The sequence below is a fragment of the Neodiprion fabricii genome, chromosome 1 (genome assembly GCF_021155785.1).
Source record: "Neodiprion fabricii isolate iyNeoFabr1 chromosome 1, iyNeoFabr1.1, whole genome shotgun sequence".
Taxonomy (NCBI): domain Eukaryota; kingdom Metazoa; phylum Arthropoda; class Insecta; order Hymenoptera; family Diprionidae; genus Neodiprion; species Neodiprion fabricii.
The window spans coordinates 21,204,337-21,216,854 of NC_060239.1; the positions used below are offsets into that span (position 1 = coordinate 21,204,337).

The 12,518-nt window shown below is 40.6% G+C and overlaps 1 protein-coding gene across 1 annotated transcript in view; it reads right to left on the reverse strand.

Annotated features, from left to right (window-relative positions):
- Positions 1-12,518, reverse strand: part of LOC124188036 (alpha-2A adrenergic receptor) — a 253,740-nt gene that overhangs the window by 68,369 nt on the left and 172,853 nt on the right. Inside the window, exon 2 of the mRNA XM_046580303.1 lies at positions 1,900-2,277. Within this exon, the coding sequence (XP_046436259.1) occupies positions 1,900-2,277 (378 nt within the window). The remainder of the gene's footprint in view (positions 1-1,899; positions 2,278-12,518) is intronic.

Here is a 12,518-nt window from a genome sequence, read left to right on the forward strand (position 1 = left end):
TCAAAATTAGTCAACTCACCATCTGCGCGTATTTGAAAGTTGAAAGAGATATTTATTTTTCACTTTTTGAAAGTTCGAAAATCTTGGGACCTAACATAGAATATCTCAAGATCTTTTAAAGTGTTTGAAACAGGCGTTCTAATGCCTAAAACTATCGTAAGCAAATATCAGTTCGAAAAAATTTTCTTCAAAAACCAAAAGACTGTTTTCAGGTCTGGACAACGGCCTAAAAAACGGGGCCAGATCCGAGATGATTGGGGATGAACGTGATTCTATCTGCCATGGAATGCCCCATGTATCTAAGACACGTACATCTTTCATTTTTGATGATGAAATTGTACGTAATTAGTCCCAAGGCTGAATGTCGTAGGATTCCACGTTTTTCTCTATTCTCTCTTTTTTCGTTCAGTCATCTTCGACGTCGTAATTACGTTCGTTTCGGCTTTTAAAAGCTCTTTATTTATCGCGAATATTTCCACGTTATACGGTACGGATTAGGAATCAAATGAAATAATCTGACAGATAGCGTTGAGCGAGGATGCGTGATGGATGGTGAAAATGTGTAAATAGGCTGTTCGTATAACGGTCTACGTGGGTAATTTTCCTTACCTATATACCTACATCCATTTTATAATACGTACATTAATGCGTGAACAGGTCGGTTAACCTTTTTCAGCCGACGAAATAGCCGGACTAAAATTTTAATTAGACTTCCCTCTCAATTTATTCGTTTTCCCGCCTTTCATTCCTTTGTTTCAAGGGCATTTACTTATTTAGTTGCTCTACTTAAACGCCCGGCGTATAGAACCACTTGCTTCTTCCCTAGGAGTTCTATATTTAATTTTCATGCGTTATCAAAAAAAGATTGTTCTTACATCATTGCTGGTACGTCTAACCTTAGAGTCAATGGATTGTTTTGAAAGCGTGTGCTTTGAGTATTCGTGAGATCAAGGAATCGGATTATGACCATAAAAAGTTCTATTTTCCACGCCTTCGTAAAGTTTTGAGCCCTCCAAGTTGACCACTTTTTGATTATTCTCTCAAATGGCTTCATAGCAATGACAATCATTATTTTTTTTTTTTTCGGGTTTATTTTTCTTTGAAAGAACACTGTTTTTGAGTCAGTGTGATTTATCATACAGTAAAACTACAGCTTATATTAGAAAAATAACTCGGAATTCTTGAAATCACGTATTTGACCTAAAAAATATTATTATTCAATGTTTTTGAATAGAAAAATTCATCCCGAAAATAACTTTTCACGGTCACAATCGGATTCCTTGATATCAACGTTCCTTAAAACACGTACTTTCAAAAGTAAAAATTCACCCAACAACGAGTCACCAAAAACATTGAATTACTTTACGATGCCATTCCGCAACGTTCGGCATTTAGGTGGTTAAACTCCGATTAGGATCGAAAAAAGTTTTTGTAAAGTTCAAACAAACTATAATTTCCCCTTTCGTCATATCGAGTACAAGATCGCAGCCGTATAATTAATCAGCGTTGCGAGGTAAGTGGAGTTTTCATTTCATCCCTGGCATGCCCTTGCGAAAATGATGGGGGTTATTTGCACATCGATAAATCCCCGTATAAAGAGAGAAAAACGTTGTGGAAATACCTAACGGAAATTGAAGCGAGGCTTCTGTCGAATCGAAGACTTGTCGTTTTTTACTTTTTACCTTCACTTACTAGATATCCGTAACCCCCAGCTTCCACCGGCATTCGGTATGGGGATAGGAATTTAATTACCGGTATACACTCCGCACCTCCCGAGTTCATTTTAACTTTTACGCCTTGAGTACAACATGCCTGCCAAGTTACCCTGGCAACGCCCGTGCCAAAATAATTAGGACAAAATTGAAAATCCGCGCCCGGAAGACCGAGGCGCCTCCTTACCTTCAACGTGTCCTTCTCCTCAAGCTGAGGATTGCTGCCTCCTCCGGGCTCGGCTTCGGAGGTGCTGATGTCGCTGGCAAAGTCGCAGGTCACTATGGGTATTTGGATCGGTTGGTTCTCTATCGTTGCGACGTTTTCCATCGTCGAACCCGCCGTTCTCCTCGCCCCCATCGCTGGCGTGCTCTGGGTGAAACTTGTCTGTCTTATGTCCGGTGACTCCGGAACAACTGGCCGCGGTCTTGGCTGCTTCCGGATTCCACGCCGCGCCCGAGCTTTCGCCGCGAAGTATATCCTGATGTATACGAAGACCATGATGCACGATGGGATGTAGAAGCTGCCCAACGCCGAGTAGAGGACGTACCCGATGTCCTCGGATAACTGGAAGGAATCAAAATCACATGATTAGAGACCCGCTTGCTTCGGAGTTTCACATTTTGAAACCTCGATAATTCGAGTGAGGTAGCTAACCTTGAGAAAATCTTACAACCACGAAGGGAAAGATACCGTCATCGGTCAGAGTTTGAGATTATCGATTTTGCCCTGAGGAATTTGTCGAGAAGAAATTTTTTGAAATATATGATGCCCGGTTTCATTGATTTTTCAATACTGAGATAGCGTTGATTGGAAATTCCTGCATTTTAAAAATTGTTAAATTTTGGCTGCTAAGACCTCCGGAACGAGAGCCTGGAAAAGTTTGAGAAAAAAAACGTGGTTTGGAAAAATCTCAAAAGGAAAAAGAATCGAAGGTGAGAAGGTGCGGAGGGTCGTCGAGTGGAGCCGGATTCCCTCCCAATTATAATAATTCGATACCTTTTCAAAGCAAGATCATCTCTTAATAAAATTAATATAAAGAATCGATTTTAGGTCAACCAACGTCATTAAATATAATCTCAAGGATGATTGAATAGTGACGTTTAGAAAACTTTCCAGCCTCTGTTTTTTTATCTTGTTTTTTTTTTTTTTCAGCGTCATTATGTTTCTTACTCAAACTGTTTTATATTCCCGCTCGGCTGTAATGCTCTTATGTCAGAATCTTCAGAGATAAAGACCCGTCCACCCTTCATTATCATGCTGTTTTTTTCTCGTACACCCATTTGCTTCTGCGAACATCTCAGTTGCTGTAAAACTACTAAATTCGCAAAGTTTTTCCTCATAAGTCGATAAAAATAAAATAAAACCTTCGTTCATAATTTATAGAAAACGGCATTAGAGATTTAATGAATACACGTTGAAGCCAAATTCCGAAAGCTGCTTGTAGACACACCCATCATTTCCAATATATCTTTACCGTAGGTTGTAATAGAATTGCGTTATTACAAAATAATCGACAGGTAAGGGTCGTCGGACTGCAAAACCTTTTCCGTTCCTGTTTCGTTATCGTTAGAATTAATGACGAGTGACGAACGCTTTCAATACGCCAAATGATGGTTGGGCGATTTTAGATCTCGCTAGGCTGCTATGTGGTGTTTAATATCACCAGGAAAAATTAGCACCAACATTGCCATGCCATTATTGTTATCTACAGCGTATTATCTGGGACATTTCACATAATTATAGCAACAAAAAAAAAAAAAAAGAAAAAAAAACCACAACGCTGTGAGAATTATTATTATGTTATTGCTGGTAGTGTGCAGCCGGACAGAGAAATATGAAATATAGCTCTTGCTTTCCCACGAGAACAGGTTCGCCACGTTCTTCAGGGAAATTCATAGCGATTGTAATCGCGATTACATTACGTGTGACATTCTCTTTTACTTGAATTATTACCGTTCATTTTAACCCAGAATTATGCACGTGGCGTTCACAAAATCCAACTTTTGTTTTCTCATCAACGATCTAAATTAGTTTCCTCTTGCTTTGTCAAATCTGTAAATGATGATGATATAAGGTAAAACGAATACTATTTAACGACAAAATTTTACTGCAGACGTGAAAAAGAAATCCAACGGCAAGGACAACAACAAGTACAATTTTCTGTTCAATAGTCAACACTTTTCTTACCTAAAGTCCAACTCTTGGTAAATTCATAAATATACTATCTGCTTGGTCTGCGTCAGAATTACTTGAATCGAATGAAATTATTCAACTGAAATTAATTGAGGTTTGATTCAGATAAACATTTTCATCGACAAACTATGTGACTTTCGTAATTTCAACTTCCCAATGTACGGTAAAATAAATCATTTTCGGGTGATCGAATATTTCATAGAATTAAAAAATATTTATCAAGCTACAAAGGTTATTCGAGTAGATATAAACAACTTGAATGATTAAAGCAGTCGGTTGAAATTGTCGAGTAAATTAAAAACAATATTCAATAACCTCGAACGACTAACGAATTGGGTCAATTTCGACTAATCGCAACATTTTTTGCGATCAACTCAATTAAATTATAGGTACAGACATTTTTATGTAGCATATTACAGACGTCTCGAAATTAGTGTGACGTCACATTATTCGCAGGCTTGAGGTGATCGTGTAATCCACACCGAATTTAACTTGTAGTTGAGTTGAAATTTGTTAAAAATTGCATGTACTGCCAATGAAAAATTCAATAGGCAACAATAGGCAGAAACAATTCATCCCTCTTGTAATGGAGTTTTTATCATAAAATTATGCGAAATTTATTCACCTCATTGAAACTCTTGCCCGCTTTACGTGCGGTGTTTAACAGAAATATATTGTAGCCCATTCAATCGTCGCAAGACCACGGAAACCGAGGCTCGAATATTCATATACCGTAAATATCCAATACCCGAGCAATATCGTCTACATATAAACGACTTGTACATAAATATCGATACAGGGTGGACGTTAAAGCGTTCGAGCTGTCGTAAGTAATTTTCTTTTCACGTTGACATTGACGCATTTTGTAAATTACTGGCTTTTCGAAAGGAATAATTATGGCTTACCCAGATCTGAACGGCGTTTATTGTAATGTCCGTTGAAAATTGGAAGCACCTTAATCCATCCTCGTACAAGTTGAACTTGAGCTCGGTAAACGCTTCCGACCAAAATCGTTATTCTTATCGCATAATTTTGCTTTACGGGCCGAGAAAAAGAAAACCAACGGTTACTCTAAGCATTAAATTCCCTTAACGAAACTCGAGGACATTAAATTCATGAAAAAGACGAAGTGTGTTTATCAATTTATCGATGTCACACAAGGAAATATAGTTTGTAGAAATATTGATTTGACAAGGAAAAATGATATTATACTTCGTTATATTTGAATACGAAGCTATTGAAAAGCTTTTTCCTGCTAAGTAAACATAAATGATTCAGTGAAGCATGTTAACTTTTATGTGAACTGGCAAATGATTTCATCCGTTTTGATAGGGACTTCTCCTTTCTAATATTTGGGATATCTTTCATTTACAACAAAGAGAAACAGTCACGTATTTTATGAATTACAGAGAACAAATATTACTTTTTTTTTTTTTCGTTTTTCGAAGAAAAATATTGCGAGTCACCGTTGCGCGGCAAATAATCCGCGAATCAGGAAACGATTTTCGGCGACATGCCACTTTCATCCCTAATGGATTTCTCCGTTTGATATAAGACGCGTTTGATTGATTGCGTCCCCCTCTTGCCGTCTAATCGAAATTTAGATAGCGCACGCATGTTCCGAAAAATACGATCGATAATACGTACATGTATAATATAATAACGCAAGTCGATCAGAACTAATGAAATATCTGTCAACCTTTCTAAAGAGGCGACATATATCAGTTTAATAATAAATGATTTGAGTGCGTGCAGCCTGGCAGCCTTGCCAAACGATTGCCTTCGCGGCTTAGCAGTCCGCCGTCCAAATATTTGCCGAACAAATTACTCAGCTAAATTGAACGGAAAGAAAAAGTTTTCGTTATTTCCAACCAGTCGGCGCCAAAGGTGTAAAAAAGATCTCAGGCGTTTAAGTGTGTCGGGAAATTGTGCGTTGCTATGTGTAAAAAAAAATGAACAAGCATCGGTACTGATATTCTATCAACGTTGATCGCTTTCACACGCGATCAACCGATCGGGATTGTATCTGGTTGATAAATCGCTTTCCGACTATCTCAGCAGCTCGTGAAAATCGCACTTAATAAATCTTATCAAAAGAATTGTAATTCTGAATGATTAATAAATCGACGAACATTAGCGCCAATTTATCGCTTATTGCTGTGATAAATCGGCAGACGAGCTCGAAGCACAGGCGAGCTCACGACACGTCCTCGCAAGCTCTCGAGCTGCAAGAGGAAAAAAAAAGAGGAGGAGGAGGAATAAGGAAGAGGGCGAGACTGGGGATCTTATGCGCTGCAAACGGTGACTCCATGACCAATATATCGAAATGCTGGGAAACAAGAGCAGCGAATACGTCAAGCTGCACCTTCCTATATCAATGAAATCCCAAATTTCAAGCAGCGAGACTAACGTTAAGTCACGACGAGCATGCGGGAGCACGTTGCACTCGCATTTAAAGGGGTTGATCACTCACGTGTCGCAACGGTCAATCATCCCGGATTTCACACCCTTGTCGCGTATCCAGAGAGGAAAGCTGCCTGGCAAATGGATGAATTGTAACACCTTTTATTTCTTGACCCTTCCACAAGAGAAAACATCGAGTGAAGCCCGTTGCATGGAAACACTTTGGTTGAAATTGCGACCTTCTTTTTTTTTAAAGCATCATTTCACTTTTAACAAGCTCTACGATAGTTAAAACGTTCCAGTATCTTCACATTGCTTGTCCAGTGCAGATTGACAATAGATTGGTGTATTCGTAGACGTAAATTTGTCGTGGATCATCTGACGATAAGTTAGATTTTGGGTCGTGTATTCAATCACGAGTTTGTAAATAATTATATCTAACGCAGTTGGCAGGGAATTCATTTGGGTATAAACGAAATGAAATTATTTTAATTGGAATCACACAAACTGTACGAGTTTTCAGGAATAATAATATTGTAGGATCATGTGATTTTTCTGACGTTGTTACGAAGAGTATTCGGTTGCAATTTAATGTTTAAGAATTTCTTTTATAGACCAAAAACCTTTTTCGATTAATATCAAGTCGATCAGCTTTAGCTTATGAACCTTTGTTTAGTGATTTTTCAATTCAAAACGTTTTTGAACTGATTGTACGTGCTGCAAATGCTCAACTAGAAACTGAGAAATTATTGAAATTTTGAACCAAATTCGATACTACGTGTGAGCGAAAATAAAAGGTTAAAAAGCCGCATAAGAACCTATACCATGAAAACGAAGAAATGAATGAGCTCTTATTTTGACAAGTCATCGCAACACGCGAGAATGACCAAAGTATTTCAGTTTTCCTGAACTTCGTGTACGTTTCCTTTAAGCAGGTCTCGGTGAAGAGTCTCATGTTGTCGAAAAGTAACTATTCTTTATTGATAATACTTCCGTAATGTACTTTTTGATTGTCATTTTTCTCGGTCACTGTTTCGATTGAAATCAAACTTGACTGGCGAGTGTTGAACACAAACGTGACAAACTACAATTATAATCAAAGCGGACGATACTATCCACAAAAAATTACTTGAAAAACTCCCGTCGCTAGATTGGCACTTCATAAAAATGTATCGCTTTGAAGAATAATAACTAACGAGAGGCCTTTCCGTCGAACCTGGTAGTTGCAATCCAACGAAGATAAATAACGTGACCCAGGGCAAGAGTGATTCCGAGTAACGCCACAAACCTGTAGGGCCCGTAAATCGGGCATCCCGTTGATGAAAAATTCATCATTGAACAACGGACTCGCTGCAAGACAAACTCGTCTCGTAGGATAAAGCTAGGGATGGCAAAGCTGAACTAAAGACGTGTAATAGTCACAAAGGTAAACCACTTTCGTCGTTCGCAGCGCTACAAGACCCCCGGTGCTTTTGCAACCTCGTTAAACTGGTAAAGAAACTTGCACGCGTTGAAGTGCCCTGGGATGTGAGTAGAGTCGAGGGTACCTGAAAAAGAGAGCCAACAACTCTTGCGTGCAAGTCGACATCGCGAAAACGTCGACCCCTGTAGCAGTTGGGAGTAGAAGCGGGAGGGGGTGTCTAGCTGCACCACCTCCGTCAGGTTTTCAAATGCAAAGTTAGAATGGCCATAATTCTAAGTTCCCTCGGCGTACCAACCACGCGTCCAACGCGGACGGGTGGTACAATAATAGCCGAGGCTCAGCATAATGACGACCAGCATGTGTGCAGGCCGGACGGCTTTGTCGCCACAAGCATCGCGTAGGAAGAGAACAGAAAAAAAACGAAAAAAAAAAAAAAAAAAGAAAACAGAAAGAAGGCAGAGAATAAGTAGCAGAAAAAAATGAGGGATGGAAGCAAATATGGCCACACGGAACGTGAAGTAACTCAAATCCAGGTCAGCCGCGCAACGTCCGTGTATATATAGCAACGCGACGTATAACGACTATACATGTAGGATATGTAACGCGTTTTTTTTCTCACTGACAATGGATTCTAATATCCATTGCAGCGTGAAAAATTTACTCATTTCAATTGCGTGTACCGCGAGGATTTGCTGGTTCCTTGACATTATGCTCGATTTTTACGAGCTACCGTGTCATTCGTCTGGTCGTAGAACTGGATGAAGTAAAGTGATCGTAAACCATTCCAGTCCCTTTCATAATCACCGTAAAGGGCACTGAACTAGAAATTTATCTTGCCTGCATGGTTCGTCGAAGAGTTAAATAATTTCGACCGATTCTCGTTGCCGTACGGGTGGTGTTACGGCGGGAATTATTATGCCTGCGTAACTACGGTGTTTCCAACCAGCCATCGGACGGTGAAAAACCTCGAGGTTTAGTGTCTCGCTCCAGGAATCATCAGGGCAACTGCGTCGCGCAAGAGCTGCGAAAGGCTTCCAGTTGCTGACATAGTGGGTTGGAAATTCCCGGAATGGCCACGATTGCCGCAAGCCACGCGCATATTAAAAGCGGAAACAGCAACCGGAAAAGGATCCGGAAGCTTGGCATACCGGATGCTGCTCGTAACGCGAGTGCGCCGTGGAGAGGCCATCGCGTATTCACTTGTTAGCTATACCTACGGCATGCTCACGTTGATCTAATTATTCAACCGATCAGCACTCCTTCAGGGGTTAACCTGTTTTGACGTTCGCTCCGTTTCGAACGAAACTTTGCAGCATTGTTCAAAGTGACGCCAAGACATGGGACGTTGTATGTAAGCTTGCACCGATAAATTCAGAGTTTTCTCAAGTTACGTTGTTACTTCGCACCACGTGGATGCAAGATCATGACAGTCGTGTTGGTAACAACGTCGGTTCGTCGTTTAAAATCAGGTTTGTCAATAAATCTCAATTCCCATGAACCTACAAGAAAGACGTGTATAAGGGGCGCTACAACTGTGAATAGTTCATTTGACACTGTGTCACTCTACTATTTTTGGAATACTTTACCACTTTCTATCTGTAATTCTTCCTCCATGAAGATGCTCATATTAAAGCTTGTTGAACATCTTCGGTTGACTAGGAGTAAGATAAGATAAAGATCTTAACTAGGAGGAACAGTATCTCTAACCTGCAATGACCGAGGCTCGCATTGTCCTTCTTAGAAGCTCAATTATTCTCGTCAATCATTCTTCTTACTCAATTTGTCGACTTATTACTTATGAATATTCATTTATATTACACAATTTTAATATTTTCATTACGTTTCATGTTAATCAGGCGTATGTCAAATTGATAGAGTGGTGGTTACTCTTTGTAGTCATAGCAAGATCACTGATGGGGTAATTGAAGTAAATTTGATGAAGCACACTAAACGGTACAACAAATTCTGCCTCGCCTGATTCGGCGTTCGTATCATTAAACCGCAACCCTGTTAGAGGGTTATTATTAAAAGGCAGGAGAAGTGAAACTGATAACTCCATGTACTGTACGTGTACGTGTATTAAGCGTTTGGCATGCAAATATTCGAGCAATTTTCATCAGACCTGGTACGGGAAAATGAAGCCAAAGCCTGCTATACCTCTTAGCAGCGTTCTTCGCCTTCTCCGTGGGATTATTAGGCGTACCTAGGCCAAACCGAGCCTGACTCCACTCGAGCCAGCCTAGCCTCACCTAACCTACCATCCGGGCCAGTGACATAGGTGCTGAGAATCGCGGATCTCGGAGGATAAAGGCGTACGAGTTGTAAGGCATATGTCGGGATTAATATCAGTATTTTATAGCACTTCCGACGAAAGGAATGAGGCGACAAGAAATAAGGGAAAGACGCTGGGGAGAAACGTGGAGAAGGAGAAAAAAGGGGGTAACGAGGAAAGGGGCGAGGACTGGGACTGGAAGGAGGGCACTCAAACTCTCTGCCGTAAACCCACTCTATGCGAGCGCACTTTGAAAACTTCTCCAGAGAGAGAGAGAGAGAGAGAGAGAGAGAGAGAGAGACAGAGGGCCGGGCGGGGGTGACCCGAAAACTTTTTTAAACCTTGAAAGAGTAAGAGTGACGGGGAGAAGACTTGGGGAGTTGAAAAAAATTCCAGCCCATGATAAAATCCAAAAAAGACTCGAACCGCGCTCCCAATCCTTTCCTCATCTCGGTTATTCTTTTTGTTTCGAATGCAGGATACTTCTCGACCCTTGATAAAGACGTTGTTGTAACACGCGTTTCAGTCGCAGAGTTTAATTTTGTCAGGTACCATTGTTCAACCGTACAACGGAACTCCGCGATCGTTTAACATAATACACCTATACATATAGGACGAGTTTTTTTGTGGATACATCAATTTTATACAAACTTGGCTGTCGGCAAACGCATTGTATCACGCAGAAATACGCAGGTGTATGCACTGTGCCACATAATGGTAGGCAGCCCAGTTATTGCAGGACGTTTTGAACAAGCAGCATCTGAAGCGAACTCAGAGGCAAGATGATATTTGCTTACGCCGGTACAATAGACAAAAGCGGACTTCGCTCAGATACTCGCGAGGCTGTTGGTACAGGCAGTCTGTACCAAGTTCATGCTCCACGCAATCGAAAACACCCAGAAGAGTCTGCAGACCAAACAGAACGAAGGTGGGTAAACTTGTAGCTCCTTTTGTTCCGCCTTGTACATGGAAGTGATTCGAACGCTGCTCTATCGGCGAGCAAAGAATGCAAACTGTGGATTTATGGATTTTAAAAAAGAGAAACAAACTCCGTTCCGGTACGTGTGCAAACTGCAACAGGAGTGAAAAGCCCGGCGTGTTATTTTCCTCAACGCCGGTACGTCAGGCAACGACAGTACCGAAGGTGCCGATAGGAAAACCGAGATATCGATTGTCTGTTCACGATCGCGCGATAAGCGCCTGTCCCAAACTCACGGGCAAGTTCGACGGTGGAAACTGTGATTTCGGTGCTCGCTATCGGGGTTCCTCATCATCGGGTGTGTACTAACCTGCCGAATGCAAATTTCCCAAACACAAATACCCGGGAACGCAACGACCTCGTTAATCCAACTACTGCAAGCGCCGAACTCGAACAGTTCAACAGTTATGGAATTGGGTTGATCTCCTTCTCTCGCAATCTACTCGAGATGTTTACAATCGTTACGAGTTATCCAACGCCAGTTGCACCGGTGGATGGGATCTGGAAAGTGGCAGGACGAGCTGAGGATGACTCTGACGTGCGAAGTGGAGTTGACTCGTACTTCATCCCTGAAAGTTGGACGAAAGTTTGTCTATTCGTTAAGACACCTTGTTCTCGTGCAAGAAGTCTGTACTGCTCTAAGGCTCTAAGTATTTCCCTCTGACCTAATCCGGTCGTATCACTTTTGCGCAATAGGCCTCTTGGATATCTCTAGTGGCGCGGCTCGGTGGCAGATTTAGACGACACGTGGACGTGCGAGTGCGATCAGCTGTGCGGTTTATGTATTAATTCAATTAAGGTAGTACCGTGATAGTAGCGGTCCTCAACTTCCGGAGAAATATCCCCCGTATAAAACATTATAACTAAAGTAAAAAGTAGTTGAGATACAGTACACCTTTGCGCCCCCTCTCACATGCGCAGAAGTATAAAAATTTTTCCATTGCGTCTTTTGTCTGACTTGGCAACGTAGCATTCTAACTCAGTATCTCTTGCCCCTCAAGCATGTGTTGTAGAGAAATGTATTGTTATGAAATCAATTTGAGGTTAGTTATAATTGGAGACTGAAAATAATACACAATGACTTCGCGATTAAAACCTGTACCGTAACCTATATCCGCAAAGTTCCGACATTTATTTCAATTCGTTGGGCCTTTGTGGCATTTTAAACTTCCCGCGTAGGGCAACGTTGCCAAGTCACTATTTCTCACGGGTCAGGTTATGAGAGAAAGTTTGAAAATCATTAAAAGCAACAAACTTTAAGAATTATTTACAAAAAAATGAATACGGCTTGTTTATGTTTTTTTTGAAAAAAATTACTTGTTATATCCTCAATTAATAATTCTCAGTTTTTAAAAAAAATTCTAAGAAAAGTATGGCTGTTATTAAATAAAATGCTCACTCTAACTATGGTCGGGATAGGGAATACATGTAAATTGTACGACTTTTGATCGCTAATATTGCAAAATTTAGTACCGCAAGGACTATTAAAAAAAATTCCTACGTATAAAGGACACTTCAAATTATGTGTATTCAAA